The 19,528-nt window shown below is 41.5% G+C and overlaps 1 protein-coding gene across 4 annotated transcripts in view; it reads right to left on the bottom strand.

The window, feature by feature from the left end:
- Nucleotides 1–4,350: 4,350 nt before the first annotated feature.
- col12a1a (collagen, type XII, alpha 1a) overlaps nucleotides 4,351–19,528 on the bottom strand; it is a 64,756-nt gene continuing 49,578 nt past the window's right edge. For 3 of the 4 annotated variants that reach the window (XM_037746414.1, XM_037746415.1, XM_037746417.1), the window contains 15 exons: nucleotides 16,012–16,170; nucleotides 15,673–15,750; nucleotides 14,067–14,153; nucleotides 13,540–13,593; nucleotides 12,621–12,716; nucleotides 12,249–12,302; nucleotides 11,205–11,258; nucleotides 10,849–10,902; nucleotides 10,170–10,241; nucleotides 10,029–10,064; nucleotides 9,861–9,927; nucleotides 9,592–9,774; nucleotides 8,627–8,704; nucleotides 7,334–7,504; nucleotides 4,351–5,230 (listed from right to left, as the gene is read on the bottom strand). In XM_037746414.1, coding sequence (XP_037602342.1) covers nucleotides 5,082–5,230; nucleotides 7,334–7,504; nucleotides 8,627–8,704; nucleotides 9,592–9,774; nucleotides 9,861–9,927; nucleotides 10,029–10,064; nucleotides 10,170–10,241; nucleotides 10,849–10,902; nucleotides 11,205–11,258; nucleotides 12,249–12,302; nucleotides 12,621–12,716; nucleotides 13,540–13,593; nucleotides 14,067–14,153; nucleotides 15,673–15,750; nucleotides 16,012–16,170 — 1,392 coding nt within the window. In that variant the 3' untranslated portion in view covers nucleotides 4,351–5,081. Of the gene's footprint in view, nucleotides 6,097–7,333; nucleotides 7,505–8,626; nucleotides 8,705–9,591; nucleotides 9,775–9,860; nucleotides 9,928–10,028; nucleotides 10,065–10,169; nucleotides 10,242–10,848; nucleotides 10,903–11,204; nucleotides 11,259–12,248; nucleotides 12,303–12,620; nucleotides 12,717–13,539; nucleotides 13,594–14,066; nucleotides 14,154–15,672; nucleotides 15,751–16,011; nucleotides 16,171–19,528 lie in introns of all 4 variants that reach the window. The other variant, XM_037746416.1, reaches the window with a different exon arrangement.

The following is a 19,528-nucleotide window of genomic DNA, read 5'->3' as shown; positions in this document are numbered from 1 at the left end:
CAATTCATACACATTTGTGTCTGGTTCCCTTTGTGCAGCATGTTCCTCTCTGAGCCACCACATTAAAGCCAAATTGAGATCAGACACAGCATGATATGATAGTACTGTTTACAGAAATGTCGTAACTCACTGAAAATTGGTTTTATTGAGTTTTTGATGGTTATTCCACAAAAGTATTCACGCTAATAAAAGAGTCCACTGCACTTCAATGGAAAGTTGGAGTATCACACAGAGGCTTGTCCACACTGCCAAAAGTAAAATACATTTTTGGAATAAAACTAAACAAAACGTAAAATCGGAACAGAATTTTGGCTTGTACCAAAGGCTGTCCAATAAAAAAGCGTTATTATTAGTGGTCATCAAAAACCCATATTGGTCAACCCCTCTCGTTATCCCATTGTAAATTTGAAACAGTGGGCGACCAGCGGTTCTGAAAAGTGAAGCCAATGCAGAAGTGCCTTAAACTTGCGTTCTTTCTAATAGCCAGCAGGGGCGACTCCTCTGGTTGCAAAAATAAGTCTGATTGTAGAGAAGTCTATGAGGAAATAACCCTACTTATCTCTTGATTTATTACCTCAGTAAACATTGTAAACATGAGTTTATGGTCTCAATCGCTAGTTTCAAGTTTTTCTTCAATACAGCATGATGTTCATTTAGTAAATTATGGTCACATTTAGAGTCAAATAGACCATAAAGCAGGGTATGTTTTAGGGCGTGGCTACCTTGTGATTGACAGGTCGCTACCACGGCATTGTCCGGTCTGGGAGTTGTCTGAGTTTTTGTCTTAGAACTTTAACCCTTTCAAAGTGTGTTTTCAGTTAACGCACTTAGCTCCACCCTCTCCTGTCACTTCTGGTAGCAAAAGAAATAAGATGGTGATGGCCAAAATGCCAAACTCAAGGCTTCAAAACCATAGTCCACAAACCAATGGGTGACACTGTAGAGACACTGTAACATACTGTATCATGTCACATGTGTGATGGAGCCCATGCTTCAACCAGGTGACGCTCATGTGACAGCAAGTGTCCACCCTGCTGAAGTGTCATTAAACAAAACTTTGAGTTCCTGCACTCTTAAAGGAACTCTTTTAGGAAATGCTTTCTTGCCAAGAGTTAGATCAGAAGATTGATACCACTCTTACCTCTAAAGCAAAAACTGAAGTATACGTTTGCTTTTTGTACAGATTAAACAAACACGGTATAATGTGTCAATTACTGAGCTTCAGAGCTGTCCACACTGTAAATGATGCATGGGCTGACATTGGCACATCAGAGCGTGTATTTATATTCGCCTTCCCTTGCCAGGAGACCATTTCATGACTGTGTTCTCTATCTCTATGCATTGTAATGATTAATGTCATGTCTACAATATGTTTCTCAGGAAATTAGGAAAACTTTCCACATGTGTCTGTATTCCACTGCATGTGATCTCCATCATGTAGCTGTCAGCCCAACAATTCCCATGCTAGTGCTTTCATAGCGGTCCTAAAAGTCCAAATAAAATTCTACTTTTCAATCACTTTGTGATCGCTTTTCAATACAAGGCTAATTCATCTCATCTGCTGCCCGTTGCCCATGCACGGTTCCATTATAATATGGCACTGGATCATTATAAAACGCTGTGCAAGAATTCACCGTAAATTTAGACTGCTCGATTAATGTCATGAAATGAATCGTAAATCGTTTAACGGAGACACAAGAAAAGTGTCTCGCAGTTGTTCTTTAAACTTTTACTCAGTTACGCGGCTCCACAGTAAATCAAAAACGTATGAATTGCCTTGGTGAGTTTTACTTTCTTGGAACCTCAGGCTGCCGTGTTTTGACGCGTGACATCATACGCTTGATATGAATTTGCCGTGTGATGTTATATTATACTGAAAATGTGTGAAAATCTTCGTAAGCTTAGACAGTTTGAGAATGTCCGACCTTCTATAACAGTACATCAAAGATTTTTAAGAAATTATGCCAAGCATATAGTGATATTAAAGCTTCATCATCCTATCCCACTTTGCATTTATTGACAATATGGTAAGGTTTGACTTTTCTACTAGTGAAGAGCCTCAGTATTCAGTTATAAAAGGGCTTGTCTGCACATTCACATTCACTATTTGATTAAGGAATGTCAAAATAACTGTTTAAAGCTGCACTAATCAATATTTTTTTTATGAAGAATACATGAAATGACGATGTGTAACCTAATGGGAAAGCTTGAAGTGATGCATCCACAGAGATTTATCACCAAACTCATTTCCCCACAGGTCAATGAAGCATTTTAGCATCTTTCAGCTCGTTGTTTTTGTTTTAAAGTGGACCTATTATGTTTTTGTGCTTTTTCCCTTTCCTTTGGTGTGTCATGTAGTTGTTTTTGCATGTAAAAGGTCTGCAAATTTACAAAGCCCAAACCACGCCAAAGGGTGTTACTCTCCCCCACAGAAACGATGCTTTTTTTTGGCACGCCCTCAAACAAAGCTAGTTAGAGTGGAGCTAAAGTGGAGTCCGAAGAGTTTGGTTCGGTTGACCAATCAAAGCAGACTGGGCTTTTCAGCACCTGAAAATAAGCATAATAGGCATCTTTAAGGCTTGCAACTGTACTATTTCCATTCAGTCTCATTTCTCCCATCAGCGTCATTTACAGACGCTGTTTTCAGCAGAAAACCTCCTATAAACCCACTGTATCTTAACACCAAGCAGACACAGTTAGTGACTAGCTGATGAACATAGTGGAGCATTTAGCAGCTAAAAAGCCAAATATTTCTCTCAGGAGGAGACCAAAACCGAGCTAAAAGCAGTGTTAATATCGAACTTGTATTTGCCAGGTAGAAACATGACTCAAGTAAACGCTAATGTTGCTCCATGTCTACCAAATGTGTATAAATTATATACTGTAGGGCCTACAGCGTAGGCAACTGTTAGCTAGCACACTCACCAAATCAACTTTGTAAGGGGATAAAAGTCAGTGTTGAGTCAATTAATGCAGGTTTAAGCCTTAATTTGTGAATTAAATGCTCTATAATAGTCCTACCCACTGCTGTGGAAGAGACACTTTGTCTGCTGTTTGCGAGAGGACAACTGGAGATTAAACAGGTTAGTTAAAATTTGTAACAACCGCAGACTCTGGAACAGCCCACTTGAATCTGTTGCCACAAAGTGAACACAGATGCACGCCAGATTGTCAACAAACTCGATGAAATCAGCAGACAGAAACCAGACAGGGTTACATGAGGATGGTATCAGGCATCACCGAAGACAGTTTTTTATATGAGTTTATAGGGGAACGATATGATTGGTTGTGATGGGAAAAAAGGGACTTAAGGCTACAGCACCGGCTTGGATAATGTCATAAAATGACGTTAAAACCAAAATCAGAGCCTGATGTTGAGAAGTAGTATGAACGGCGTATCACGTAAAACAGGTGTGAACATATTTCAACAAGGCCAGCATGTCTGAGAGAGTTTTGCTGAGAGGTAAGTATTGAAAAGCCACATCATGATGTGTGCACTGAGACCCACCTATGGGTTTTTGTTATGTTCTCAAATATGACAATGTACTGCCAAAGGGAGATTTACTCTTTTCTGTATGTGAAATGAGACGACTAACATGTACCAGCTGTTCAGACTCATACTCTACCTGCAGGAATTCCCAAATCTCATGAAATATAAACTTCTATCAAATCTATTTGAGATGCTCCATAAATTGCTTGTGCACTTTAGAAAATAAGGGTTTCCATAGAGGATTTCTCCCATGTCTTCTTGTGTTGGTGATCTTGACCTGGATACCTCACACCCCCCCATCCTTATCACTGGCATTTGTGCAAAACTCCTCCTCAGACATGCTTTCCCTTCACCGCGCTAAACAGAAATGGCGTGAGTTGTTCCTTACCTCATACCTCTCTTATTTCCCCATTAGATATGCTTAATGGGTGGAAATCTGTGAGTTTTTCCAGCTGCTATCTGCCCAATCTCATTTGCATTGCTTCCTCATGGAAGTCTATGCTGCATAATCATTACAACCTGATAGGACGAACGCCAACCGGGTGCTTGTAAAAGACTGAAGCAGCTTGCGTGTTGGAAACGTTTGTTTTCGCATGCTCTCCTTTTTCTTCTTGTTGCCCTGACATTAACTGACATTCTGGAGGATGGTGCAAACTGTCTTTAGCTGTCAAAATAAAGCAAGTTTCAAACTTCAAAGCGTATTTCTCAAGGCCTAATGATGGGAAAAAACTGTTTTGTCAAGATCAAATAAACTCTGTTTCGTCTGGAGGAATATAAAAAGGAAGATGGTTGGCATGTGGAGGTAGAAGAAGTTAAAGAATTAACATCAAAAAGACAAAAAAAAAAGCTGAAACAAATGCTACATTTTCAGTAGTTTTATTGAAAAATGCCTCTTCTGTTTCAGAAATAAATAAGAAAATAAGGCTGCGTGGAATTCACAAAATGTGCAGTTAAAACATGAGAAAAGCAATTCTATGTCCATAGTCTTGCAACCAGATCCAAACTGCACAGATAGAAAACAACAACTATATTCTGACTTAGAAATCCTCAGTAAATATACAACACAAACATGCAATTCCACCTTTGGTAACAAAACAAAATTAAAAAAAAACAAATTTGGTTTGTTTCAATGAGTCAGATTATCATCACAATGAACAAATCTTTGGGGATCAAATTAATTTAGCGTTGGAGTATCTGAAACAGCTTTACATGCTGACAAAAACAACATGGATAGTCTGAAAGTATTCAAAAAAACATACATACTGTACTTCCTTTGACATACTTTCTGCTGGTTTTCACATGATTAGTGCATTACACATTGGAGTCCGATAAACACTTGCAGTTATATTACAAGCAGACACTTAAAGGGAACACTTAGCAAGCACACAGGTTTGTAATGAACGAAAATGTAGGTTTGTTTCCATCTTTTGCTTAACTTTCTCACGTCAAAAAAAATATATGTTCATTATAGCCAGGGGTATCAAACCCCATATAAGTACTTAGTTTTGTTTGGAAAAATCTCCTTCATCCTCACGTATGTGATCATGGAAGTCATTTCAATATTACACTTTCTGAGAACTCCTTATCGTAGCTATGACGCTAGTGTTTCTGTATTGTCTTGTTGTAGTGATCTCTTTCCTCGTTGGTTTCGTAAGTAACCGGGTGATTGTATTGCCTCAAACTCCCCAGCTGGCTCCACGGGTATAGACTCTACCACAGGTTCAGGCTGGTAGTTGTTGGCTAGAAGAATATTTGGGACGGCCAATCAAAAAAAAGGTTTTCACATGCACAAATTTAAATTATATTGCACTTTGGAATTCTAAACAAACGCCTTGTGTCAAACTATTGCTTCCTTAAGTACCATAAAAGCTAAATAAAAAAAAAAACTGTTCAAAATGCTGTGGTTTACAGTAAAATCCATCAAGCTATTGGATAATAAGACGTAGTAAAATAACCAGCTCATACTACAAAAAACACATGGAAATGGCAGGAGAGCAACATTTAGCACCGACATAAACAAAAAACATGATTAAACAAATGGAACATGCTTCAATCTGGACCAGAGCTGTCTAAGAAGTCACTTAAGGCGTCGTAAACAGAGGTTATGCTGGTGGTAAGTAAGCAGAGGGTTATGAGGCACAAGCTCAATACAGATGTTAACTTGATTTTTAGTGAAACGTCCTGGTTCATACAATCATTTACAAGGCACAAAATTAGTTTTATTTACACATATCACCGCTACATTACCATTGCAGTTATGAAATCCTCTTTGTTAGTAGTTGTTTTGGGTGGTATTTGTACATGCTCCTTCCTTGGTAGAAATGCTCAGTCTCGGTTTTGTGTTTTTCCCCCCAACGGGTTGTGGTTCAAGATGCAAACAGGCCAGCAGGTTGCCATCATTGTAGCTTGTAGCTGTGAGATGGTGTTAGTGCCAGTCCGCTCCGTTTGTCTGTTTGTTTTTGGCTTTTCGTAATGTTTGTGTTTAGTGTTCAATAATTATGTCCGTGGTGATTATCACGCCCCATAGCAAGTGGGCAAACATCTCAGAAACAGGACTTCAAAGTGTAAGCGGCACAGGTGACTTTAGAGCGTTTATTATGCCACACCTGCAAATAGTTCAAAGAGGGTGTGAGTATTCTCTGTGGAACAAAGCATCTCATTTGATTTAATGTAAGTCATCATACACCATTAGCTAGAATGCTTTACATGCCAGTTTTTAAAATTGTACGTCTAATGTATGGAGGTATTGGAACATAGTGGCTCCTTACTGACCGTTCACTAAACCCCTCCCCCGAACAGATTGTCTAATCCTAGTTTAGCAACGGTAACTAAGCACGGCAGGCCTGTCAAGCTTTGGATTTCTACACATTTTTATCCTTTTCAAAACCCAGACCGAGGCTAGACCGAGGGCTGGGAGGCGGGGTTAAAGGAAACGCTACTGTGCTTGCTCGATAGGCCCAATGGATGCGAAAGGTCACCGGATGATCCGGGTACTATATTACTCGGCAGCCGAGCCATTTTGACTTCATGCACCACTGAGCAACTCTCATAGTAGTGAACAGGAGCTCGCCTCCAACGTTAAACCCCGTTCTCTTTATACATCCGTGCACGGAGAGGCGACTGTTTGTTCCAAACAACAATGGTGGCCCCTGAAGAGGTTAGCATAGATCCTGCAATACCTTCAGTTACTATATCAGAACTGAAGAGTATTTCTTCATTGAAAGAAGAGCAAAGAACGGCACTGAAGGCTTTTCTCAATGGAAAAGATATTTTCATTCTTCTCCTGATTGGTTTCGGCAAGAGTTTGATTGACAGATGGTTCATCCAATCACCTGCTAAGTATTTTTTTGAAAGTGTCTGTCCTTTTCCAAACATTTTCAAATGATGGCTTCTCAGATGGTTCTGTGTAACAAACCATCTGGCGGGTCAGGTTAAGTCTGCGATGTTACTGCATCATTTTAGGCTAATATTGATAGCTCTGTATGTAGAGGAGACCCTACAGGGTTCTCATTACATTCTATTGTTTTAAAAATAAAATACTATGAGCTGTGATGGTAAATCTGCCACCGTTATCATTTTAAACTTCATTATTTTCCATGCGACATTGAAAAGCTTGAAAGGCGTAGCAACAGTAAGCGGGGCGTGGCTCCATGAACGGTCAGTTGAACTTCTTATGGAAATAAGTTCAGCTTTCTGTTCAAAATTCAATACACTTACATCCATATCTCCACACATTATCAAAGAAAGAAGTAGTGCACTGAGTTGCAAATGTAATTAGTCTGCATACACTTAGTCTTTTATCTGATGTCGTACCATGCAGGACCTAGACAGTGTTGAGCGTACCTGTGTATCCTTGTCCATTGTAAGGGATGCCAACACACTGAGAGGAGTCGCAGTATCCAGAGGGTCCTGGTGGTCCCCTCACCCCCGAAGTACCCTGGCGACCCGGAGGGCCACGAGGCCCACCGGAGCCAGAAGAACCTGGGGGTCCCGTTCTCGACTCTCCTGGCGGCCCTGCGAAGGGGAGAGAGATGGTGAGTAAAAAGAAGTCTCCAGAGCTCAGCACAAAAACCCACTGACATCACCCGTAGTCAACAGTGGAAATGGATAGGGGTAACACGGGGCTGCGGCACTGCAATTTGAATTTTTCAATGGCTCAATTAAAAACCTTGACCAAGAAAAAAGAAAGTCTGAGGCTGTGTGGAGCCCCCCTCTCCGGCCCCGTCTGTCTAGACGGTTAAAACTCAGGATGGAATTTTCCCCCTCTCTCTTTTTCTCTTTCTTAAGTGAGCCCATGTGTTGTCAATGAAGCCACCAAAGAAAGCTCATTGTGCAACAATCAGATTCTCCCACACGCACGCATATACAGCACACACACACACACACACAAAAGTGAGTCATCAGTGTGGACTTCCTCAGGGACTTCCTCCCACTGGTCCTCAGTCGTTTCTCACTTCATTCACAGAAACAGACATATCAGTGTTTGGAGTTGAGGGGTCGCCATCAATAGAAGGTTGCTGTTGTTTTGCAATAGCTTCCCTAGGGAAAGAAAATCTACTGAAGTGGTGGAGAAAACTGAGGAAAGGATATGTCCTTTTTCAAACCGACAAATCAGCCTAATAACAGTTGTTTTTTTTTGCAACTGCATCATGACCTTGACTGTCTAAACTCTAGCCAGAAATTCTCTCCTTAATGATGAACGTAAATACCTTCCATTTACTGTATAATATTTCACATGTGCACAGTGTTTGGAGAAGCTCAATCTACACGAGATATAAATCCGTAAGAAAGGAAAGAATTGGGAATATGTTTGGGGTCCCTCCAAAGAATTTATGCAGTGCAGCTGCCCGAACGACTGTGCCTGAGACACATATTATACTGTACTGTAGGTAAATTTTGGCCTCTGGTTGGAATGTGTCATTTTAAGTGGACTAACGGGAGTGCTGTGTCATAGAAAGGTCCACAAAAAGGTGAAAAACTGTCACTGGAACTGTGTTTCCACTGTAAGAGAACAGTGTGAGAGCAGCAGACTGTATGGAGAACAATGTTCAATAGAAAATATGGTCATTTGTGTTCCTCGCCTCATTGGGATGGGAGATTTAACAAAAATGGCTAATTGACTGTTTTCTGTGTTACCTGGGGGCCCGCTTGCTCCTCTTTGTCCTCTGATACCAGTTCCTGGAGATCCTCTCTCTCCCTTATCTCCTGCCAAACCTACATGAACCAGAGAAAAGAGGAAAAATCACTTTCACACCAACAGAGCATGTTTTCTGAAAAATCCCCAATATCTGGAAATGAGTAAGAATCTTTACAGGGCATGTATGAAGCACGAGGAGATCCTGGGTTTAATAATATTTGTTAATGCTAACTTGAATCAGAATACCCTGTTTATTCCACTCATGTTGGACCACCACTACCGTCTACAGAGTCTACATCACCATGAGCATACAGGGTTCAATGTTCATGTCTATTTGGGGTCAGAAGTCTACTTGCCCAAAATCAATTTTTACTTGCCCCTATACACATTCTCTAACGCCATCTAACTAAACTTTAGCTTCAGCTCATAAACTTTGTCTTTACCCGCCGTCATTTTCTCGGTATTGCACATTTGCAACTCTCAACAGAGTTGAGAAGGAACCAAGATGGCTCACTCCTTAGCTACTTCCATCATCAGCTCTGGAAAAAACAATGTGTTTGTCTCTTTTTTACCACTTGCCCGATCGGGCAAGTGAGTTGCTATGTTTACTAGGACTGCCCTCTCGATTAGTCGACCAATTGGTCCTTTTGGTTTTAGTCGGCTAAGATTTCTTTTTACTTTTTACTCGCTTTTTACTCAGTGCAGCTATTTTCATGCTGAATAACTTATTTTTAAGCCCTACACACTTCCACGTTGTTTTCTGTTACTGTTTTTTCTCTCGTTGCTCCCTCACATCATTCTTTGAACCCCTCTTCTTCTTCTTCTTCTTCTTCTTCTTCTTCTTCAGGCCATCCTTACTGTTGAGCCCTGCCTTAAATCATTGCTCGCCATTTGCTTATTAATTCCCTGCTTGCTGCTTAGTAACACTACCAAACATTCACAAAAGATTATATTGATAAAGTACCTCTTTCTCCTGGACTTCCAGGTAAACCTGGGTTTCCAGGGAAACCAGTTCGACCAGATTGTCCAGGCTCTCCGCGGGATCCCTGGTCGCCAGGAGGGCCAGGAGGACCGGTTGGCCCTGGAGAGTTGCTACGATGACCAGAAGGAACCTGGTTGAGCATCATGTCAATCCTGCTCATTTGATCTGCAAGAGAAGAACAAAATCAGCTGGGTTTGGTTTTGATTTATACTTTAATGACTTTAAAATTCCTTAAGAAAAGTTGTGCTCACTGTTCACAAGCTGTTCACAAACTTGTCTGGCGATGGAGCGCATCATGTTCTGGGATGCAAAGTCTCCCTGGAGAACAAAGACATTTTCATGAAGAGATGGCATTTCCTTTTCTCATTGGTGATGGATGATAACTGGTAAATGGTTATTTCCTCAAACATAATACATACCCTCTCTCCTTTCTCTCCTTTAAGGCCAACAGCTCCCTGTTAACGAGAAGAACAGCGTTAGAACAAACAACGCCATTGATCTCGACCTCTCCTAAACATAGCCACGTGACCATTGTTTGTGTCTTATTGTTCTGCACATACTGTGTTTCCTGTGTCTCCTGGTTTCCCTGGCTTTCCAGTAATTCCTGGTACACCTGGATTTCCAGGGGTTCCCTGAAAAAAAGAAAAGAAAGAAAACACAGAAAGAGTGGTGTTTACTTTAAATTACTGCACAATAAACATAATTGCAACGTTTAACTCCTGCTCCCTATTAACGGTTGTATAACGAGCTTTAAGTTAGTTGAGATCTCTGCTTTGACATCTGCAGTGGGGGGCGTGTGGCACGAGCTGCCAAGAACACTTAAGAAGAGATGGAAACACACACACACACACATGCCCAACAGGGATAGCATGCACACACACACACACACACACACAAAGCAGCCACCAGGCAATGCTAATGCGTCTTGGAGCACTTATGATGGTATAGTGCGTGTGAATTCTATACTGGCATGTTGCCTGTTGGCATGGTGGCTGAATTAAGTAGACTCAGACCTCAGCAAACCACAGAAGAAGAAGAAAATGAGATGCACCATCCTCGTAAAGGCGGAGGGGCCTACAGACTGCTTTTTTTTTTATGTGCCGTTCCAGCGGAGTGCAGCCGTGGAGCCAGAGGAGTAATTGTTGCAGATATATCAGGAAAGAAAAGCACGCTCCAAGGAATATTTATTTGGCTTTTTTTCTGCACAACACAAAGACGCAGAGACAAACACACACTCACCAAGGGTCCTGGTGGGCCTCTGGGTCCAGATGGTCCCTCCTTTCCTGGTGGCCCCTATGTAGAAACAACATACAATCACATGTGGGTTACAGCACACTGGGGACCCCATTCATGCAATCCATCAGTGTCACAACTTTATATTGGTCTCAGCCTTGAGTCTGTCTTTTGAAATTATATTTATAAGTTTGATTATTCTGGATGACATAAGTGAGAACATAACAAGTTACATGACTACACTACTTCTGTACATGCTGAGCTGAGTGGGTGATCACATGCTTGACAAAGTGTTGGATCCATGTTGAATTCTTTGAACACGGTGTGTGTGTACACTAAGCAGGCCTGGAGGTCGATCTTACCCGCACTCCGCTTGGTCCACTGGGGCCCAGAGGACCGCGTTGCCCCTGAGAACCCTGGGAAAAAAAGCAGACACACTTAATCAATTGCAAATGATGAGGAACAACACATTTCTACAGCTCCCCGATGCCTCTGTTGAACAAGGATTTACAGAAAAAAAAATCCTGCGGGTTTCCCAGTTCTTTCGCCAAAAATAATATTTCATCTTTATTATTAAAAACGGGAACAATTCCCCTCTTGTGCTCTGACACATGATGTCCTCTAGACATGTGAATAGAGAGTGCTGTTTTAAGCTTTATTAAAGACAATGCTTGCCAATAAACGCTGAAGATCATAGAATAGGACTTTCTCACACGTCTGAATTTGCTTATTCAGAGAGAATAACCAGTGGCGATGTTCTAACCAGTTGAATGGTGGGAGTTGGCTGAATGACCTCAGCTGGATGAATGAACGCTTGCTCGGCCAAGAAATGGCTGTGTAATGCCAGCCCACTCAAATATCATCAAAAATGCCCACCAAAAAGTTCCGCTGTAATGTAAAATGGTTTAGCTTAAATTCAAATCTGCTTCTGCCTCGATAGAGCGGTGATGTCAATAACCTCAAAGAACTTTGAACTCTGAACGTCACGATAATGGTTAATAAAGTCTGGTTTTATATGACTTTCATTTCCATCCAAGACGTCCACAGAATGACATCTACTGTAAGTCAAAGATTCTCAAGCTTCAGACACGCTCAGTCTTTACCAAGTCACGATCATCTTCAATTACAAGGCTGGGGGAAGAACATATTCCATTCCCTATTTCCCCTTTGGTAACACGAGTCGGCATTTAACTGCATCACTGGCCTTCTACTGTTTGTCAATCAACGGGCTGATCCGAGAGCGTGGGTCTCCCTGAGGATGGCATGGTAAACCTCCCACTCGGAGTGTGGTTTCAATCTCAGCATGTGGACCGAATCCAGGCTCCAGTAGCAATGCTGCTCTCTATGGATAGTCTGCTGTTTCCTGTTCATAAACCACAAAATGAGAGGGGGAGTGCTGTACTCACTTGCCGGCCAGACAGGCCCGGGTCTCCAGCATCTCCCTTTGGTCCCGGGCGACCCTGAAGGTGGAGGAGGAGGAAAAGAAGAAGCTTTAGTTGTTTTATCCTTTTTTAGTCTGTGATTGTGATTGACTTCATGTTTTGACAAGAACATCTGCAATAAAGTAGCAGTCTAGCCGGATAGAAGAAGTAGAGGGAGTGTAATGTGTTTTAACTTATAAATCTCACTCGCTGGTGGATCGGCAACAAAGACACACAAACTTCACTTTCATATCAGAACTATTCAGGTGGGATAGTGTGTGTAATTTACATTAAACTCCATCTACCACAAATTCTTAACTATTTCTTCCCAGGCTGGATTTTTTGTATTGTACTTACGGGTTCTCCGGGTAGAGACAGTCCGTTAGGGCCCTGTGGACCCGGTGGTCCCATTGAGCCTGGGAGTCCTAAGTCACCACGTGGACCCATTGGACCCTACAGCATTACCCAGACAAAAAGCAAAGATGTTTCAAAGCCACACTCTTACAAAAAAACAACGCTATTCAGATTTTTTTATAGCACAAATATAAAAAATGAACGTCAACAGTGGAAACGGGCCTTTAAGGTTCAAATCACATTTAGGAAAGATCTACAGTCGATAAGTGAATTCAGATGTGTGCAACTTGTGTGCAAGCTAATGTAAGGCTGTAGCAGAGCAGTAATAGCTTCTGAAATACAATGGAAGTGAGAAGTGTGTGGATTTAGCATTATTGGTCATGTCAGCAGGGCCGGCTCTAGCCCTTTTGGTGCCTTCTGCGAAATTCAGATTTGGAGCCCCCCTATATTTTTATTTTCATTAATAACTGTATTTATTATGATATACATGAATAATTGGTCCCTGATATTGTTGGATTAAAAGTCAGTTTCGCTACAAATTACACTTTTATTAACAAATAAGTGCGGCCGGGCAGGTGAAAAAGTGTGAAAAAGAGAATTATGGGAGTGAAAAGTATATTTCTTTCTTTATTTTTTTATTTGTTCATTTGTTAACTTAATGCAGAAAATGAGGAAGGGTGCCCACCGTCATTTTTTTGGAAAATTATTACTATTATTATTTTTTTTTAGAGGGAGACCACGTCCCCCTGAAGGTAGCGACTGCCTATATGGCCTATGCCTTAAGCCGGCCCTGAATGTCAGCAAGCTTCATTGGCTATGAACTGGTTGAATTTATTAAGTTGCTGTAAAAAAGAGTTAAGCCCGTTAAAAGAAAAAGATAACAATTTATCATGTGCTTAAAGTGATGTAAGGCGTTACTCACAGCGTTGCCGGACTCTCCTCTATCTCCTCGTGGCCCCTTAGAACCTGGGCCGCCCTGGAAAAGCAAGGAGCCACAAACTCAGAGTTATAGTGTAACAACAGGAGCCGATTCCAAAAATCCCTAAAACCCCAAGCCCTACCAAATCCTCACAGGGGCTTAGCGAGGCTACCAAGCACACATATTCCAGACGTCTCTTTTTTTGAACTGTTGTTTTTCCAACAGGCATTTATCTTTTGACACTTCTTCCTGAGCCCACATTTCATTGCATGCCACCGGTCTCATCCTCCTCTGCTCTTTCCAATAGGAAAGCAAAATACAGCTCCTGATGCGAAGGACATCCTCAGTCGACTTAAGTTCAAACTGTGTAGCAGCAGGCAAATGTCAAGTAGCTCATTATAGCTGGATAGTCACTATAACACTAGCAGAGAAACGTATGGCTTTATCATCATCATCATCACATCAAAACAGACAGAGGTAGAGGAGGTGAAGATAGAGGACAGAAGACAAGGAGGGGTGAGAGTCTTTACCGAAGGTCCAGAAGGCCCCGGAGGGCCGATGCTGTCCTGTGTGCATGTGCAAGAGTGGGGCAGGGATGGGCACTTGGCCTCATCTCTCTGAAAAGGAAGACAGAAGATGACAAAATTAGAAAAGAGACGTAAATACACCAGGGCTGTCAAAGTTAACGCGTTAACGCTAATTACGTTTTAACACCACTAATTTCTTTAATGCATTAATTCAACTTGCAATTTTTAGGTTGTAGCGGGTTCAGTTTTAAAGCTAGAGTGAAGATACTAGTATTATTTGAAACTAAAAAACCTAATACATTGGTACCAACCATGTCATACTAGCCTGTCACGAAAGAGGCTAAATAACGCTCTAAACTTGCGCTAAATTTTGGCGAGGAAAAACTGGCATGGCCATTTTTAAAGGGGTCCCTTGACCTCTGACATCAAGATATGTGAATGAAAATGGGTTCTATGGGTACCCACGAGTCTCCCCTTTACAGACATGCCCATTTTATGATAATCACATGCAGTTTGGGGAAAGTCATAGTCAAGTCAGCACACTGATACACTGACAGCTGTTGTTGCCTGTTGGGCTGCAGTTTGCCATGTTATGATTTGAGCATATTTTTTGTATGCTAAATGCAGTACCTGTGAGGGTTTATGGACAATATTTGTCATTGTTTTGTGTTGTTCATTGATTTCCGATAATGAATATTTTCATACATTTGCAAAAGCAGCATAGTTGCCCACTCCCATGTTGATAAGAGTGTTAAATACTTGACAAATCTCCCTTTAAGGTACATTTTGAACAGATAAAATGCACACATACACTTATACAGAAGTATAGTCCATTTCACACCCGCCCACTGATAATTGAGACCATGTCTTGGCAATCAGAATACAACGGGTAAAAGAGAAAATCCTTGGTGTAATTTTGCGACAGCATCCTGGCAAACGGAGGTTTTGACTTTGCTTGGAGTTTAAGAAGAAGAGACAGTTTAGAAACCCAGCAAAGGTCACGATGGAACAGTGGCTCATGCAAAGTCAGCGTGCATGGGGTTTTAAGACCAGATGCTCGCCGACAGCTGTCCGCATTTTTGGAAACGAGTCTTGGACATAATGGGTTATATAACACTGCAATCATTGACGTGATATATTAATATCTGATGCAAATTATAGATGAATTGCTCATAATTGGATAAATGTGCATGCGTCCGGTATTTACCATACTGAGTCAAAATAAATGTGATTTACTGTCTGCAGTGTGATTTAAAAGAGCGCTTGTTTTCATGTAATTGGGAGATCATACTGGCAACAGTCCGATTAGCACAATTAGACAGGATACAAGGTTCTAGTCAGTTCAGCTGAGGCACTGTATTTTTAAACTCGTAATCTAGGCTTGCATTTAGCCTAATTACTGCATACCAGCTTACATAAACCTCTGAGAAGGTATGCATGCATACAGTAAATACAATGGTTCTTCTAATATTGATTCTAAGAACCAGCCAAGTACATGATTCATGGTCCTATTCAACCACAAAACATGTGAAAGAAATATGCCAAAATATCCCTCTATAGACGGCCCTTCGACTTTGTTAAATGATTCTAAAGTGACACTTGTTCTTACCATGGAGGGCAGGTCGCAGCATTTGTCCCGGCTGATCCAGCTCAAGCTGCAGATTATATCGAACATCTGGAGCTGGAACTACACAACAGAAGAAGAGGAGAACATGGAGGGGTGTTACAAATGGCTTCCAATCTTGATGAAAATGCACAATGTTTGAAAACAGAGCAACGAGTCCCTCAGAGAAACAGAAAGATGCAGGGCTTCCATTCGTCACTGGGAGCAGTCAAAACTTAATTGTGCATCTACGCACAAGAGGATTAGGATATTCATTCTTTGGAAAAGTCGCTCTTCCAAGCGTGCTTTTCCAAGCGTTTTTCACGAGTTTCTTTTTTCGCTTACTGTCGCAGACTGCCTCCTTCCGCCTCCAGACTTGGCCAACTTGCCGAGCACTTCGTAACCGTCCAGTGTGAGGTTGTTGGCCTCCTTGATGGGCTTCTCTGCCACCTCCTGGCAATCCACGTTGAGCTTGACTTTGTCCGCGGAGATGCTGATGTGGAGCTGCAGGGGAGGGATGGAGAGAGGGCACAATTAACAAAACGTTATTGTCTTCTCAATACTTAAGCAGCTGCCAGCTTTATTGCAACACAATTAGTTGGCAAAGAGTAGTAAGTACGCTGGAGCTTTTGAAAAGCTGGGTTTGGCATTTCTATTTGGAAAGGGCATGGTTGCCATTTTAAAGGAGAAAGTGCAACCACGAAGCCAGGAACAACTTCACTGAACCTTTTTGAACTGTGCTCATAAAAACGCTGATACTGTATTCCACATAATTGCTAGACTGAGTGAATTGTTTAGTCTTTGCAGAACCATGTTAATTATAGATTCTGATATTACCCCAGAGTGGTTACTGATTTGGCTCGGGACTGCTGTTTGATGCCTCCACAGATGAATGGCCCATTATGAAAAAAAAAGGAAATATACAACAGTTGGCGCGAAAGCTGCAGTCGGTGATTGTATAACAACACCCAATGACAAAGTGCCAGATTTTGACGTTTCCTGTTCAGAGAACCCGGCTCCACATCTTGAAGCAATATCATTTGCGGTGTGCCATCAAACGTCCTACACTTTCCATACTTTCCCCTCACTGTTGCAAAATTTTTCCCCCTGCTCAACCATCAAGACAAGCTTTCTTTATGTCAGGAAAAAGCAAGCTACCATTTCTTTCTACAAAACCATACCAACCACACAGACTAGGCCATAAGTTCTTGGCAACCAATCACAAAATTACAGTTGACTTCCTTGGCAACGGAACAAACTATCTGGTGGACCACAAAGAGAGAGGGGTGTCGTTTATCCCGGGGTCCATGACGCTCCTGAGGGCTTACCAAAACAGCTCTGGATGATATACTGGGATGGCAAATAATGAGCATGTATATATTACCTCACTGACCAGTAAGTAAACACGATAAAAACACTGTAGTTACTGGAAAATAAGGCCTCAGAAAAACTATCTTTCTAGTGTCCACTGTCACGCAGTTGATGCTGCTAAGTGATCTGGTCCTACTGCAGCGAAGTGTTGACAGATGGAACAATTTTCATTCATCGATTGTTAACACAGAAGGTTTCACTGTGCCTCGCTGTGTCAACACTCAGTCCATGTGGTACGATTTCAGGCTGACACCGTCCCCGCTCCAATACACTTGACATGTTTCCATGATTACTATCAGATTAGATTTTATTGTCTTTGGTTCTATTCCTTCGTTTTCATAATCCCTCAAATTTCATGCAAGCACTACTAATAATTAGGTGTGAGTCTCCTCTATATAAAATACATCCAAAATTAAGTTAGCTTTCATTGAGAGTAAAGGGAAATACACGATCGGTAGAGATGCAAACAGTGCCGTGACCGATCATGATCCCCAGTTGGGCTGATCGTTTTCATTGTGTCATTCTAGATGTGAAGTTCCCGTGTCTGATCTGGCACCTGCGAACAGACGAGGCACTGTGGATTTCTTTGGTAAGAGAAGTTAATTTCCTGTATTTCAAAGTGAGGTTTTTTTTTAGGATCAGTAAGTCTTAGCTCACAGTAAGAAGACGTCTTCGTGTCTAAAAGAAAGTCGTCACGAATGAAGAGGACAATGAGTGCAGTCAGTCAGTGGACAATTTGGCAAAAACCTCCCTCTCTTTCTTAATGAGTGTATGCGTATGTTGGCACAACCTTCCCAACAGAGTCCCTGAAAGGAAAGTTTGAAAGAGTTCAAGACTTCTCAAAGAACAATAAGGTTTGTGTATTTTTTTGAGGCAAACTACAGTGCACTGCTCAGTGACTACAGCAACATACACGCTCAAACTTCTCCTAATGTAACTCTATAAGACATGACTAGTAGCCAGTATGGCTTATGGAAAATGTCTTCTTCACTTCAGTTGATATGAAAGTTGCCTTTACAGGCTCCCACCCTTCGAGTGTGGGAAGGGATTCCCCAGTGGGCTAGTGAGTGGCTAGCATCTGCTATAGTCATCTCTGAGAGCTTTCCCACATGTTCTATTAGAGGTGTAGATCCCGACCCCTCCAGCCTGGGTTACTTTTTATTAACTAGCATGACGAGAAAAGCCAAATCTGGCTCCTCACTGTTGCATGAAAGCACATAAAGAGTATCTAACACTTGACAAAATCAGAAACTACAGTTGAAGTGGCACAAATTCTTAATAAAATTAACTGCTAGCAAGCATCGCACTGATTTGGAACTGAGGTTTTGTGTCAAAATGCTGTCAAAATCAACTGGAAAAGCCATGATTTAAGGTATTGAACATGCTGGTACTGCTGGGAGATGTACTGGAATGGTTGGTAATAGAGCTAAAACGATGAGTAGATTGAAAATGATTTGGCAACAATTTAGATTTTTTAAGCAAAATTATAAAAATTTCACAATATGTGAATATTTTTGTGTGTCTCTTAGTGTTATATGATAATGTACCAAATATCTTTGCATTTTGGACTGTTGGTCACACAAAACAAGGCATTTGAAGATGTCGCCATGTGGAACATGTGATGGGCTTTTTTTTTATTTACCATTTTATAGACTAAAGAATGAATCAAATCATTGAGGAAATAATCTGTAAATCTGTAAATAATCTTTAGTTGAAGCTCTACTTCATTAGTCTAAAATTTAAAGGTCAACATGTGGGTTTAGTTTTGTTTATCTTCACACATGGACAATGAGCCCAACTGCCATTTGTGACAACCTTCATTACTGGTCACTCAGCACAAACACACACACACACACTTTATAACAGAGGTAACGGTTATAGCCACCAACAAAGTGTTGGGAAGCCACTGACAACATAAACACACACCGCTGCAGCGGTTGGCAGTGGCACTTACCCAGCAGACCAGTAAATAAGCAGCTAGGTAGACCGCTGCAGACTTGCTAGCTCATGGAACAACAACTATCTGTACCGCGAACTAGCCACCCAGTGTACATTCAGACTGTAGTCTCCACGATGGCCACAGACTGAGAGAACACACAGATCCGGCTGCTGTCCAACTAGACCAGCAGTGATGTAATTTACATCTGACCCAACATTTTCCAGGGTCCCATTCATTCATGAAGTTACCCTGCAATTAGTTGTGTAGATGCTGAAAAGCCATTTACAGTACGCTCTGATCTGGGGGCCAATATATCGCTCTCATCAGTTCCTCAGTTCAAAAAAACTGCACTTTGTAAAATCAGGGAGTGGGCGAACTTTGATGTTGGATAAGTCTTTGGTGCATTGAAAGGGGTCATTCATTCTGATTACTTTAGGATTAGGGGGGAGAAACCTGTGTGCTAAATGAGGGCCACGCTGTCCTTGGGAACAAGTCAATGCATTGGAACCAGTCGTTTTTCCTCCAGTGATGAATCCAGCATCTTAAGCCATT

The sequence above is a fragment of the Sebastes umbrosus genome, chromosome 16, assembly GCF_015220745.1.
Source record: "Sebastes umbrosus isolate fSebUmb1 chromosome 16, fSebUmb1.pri, whole genome shotgun sequence".
Classification (NCBI taxonomy): domain Eukaryota; kingdom Metazoa; phylum Chordata; class Actinopteri; order Perciformes; family Sebastidae; genus Sebastes; species Sebastes umbrosus.
The sequence above is the reverse complement of the archived record's forward strand: the minus strand, read 5'-3'. Positions and strand labels throughout refer to the sequence as shown.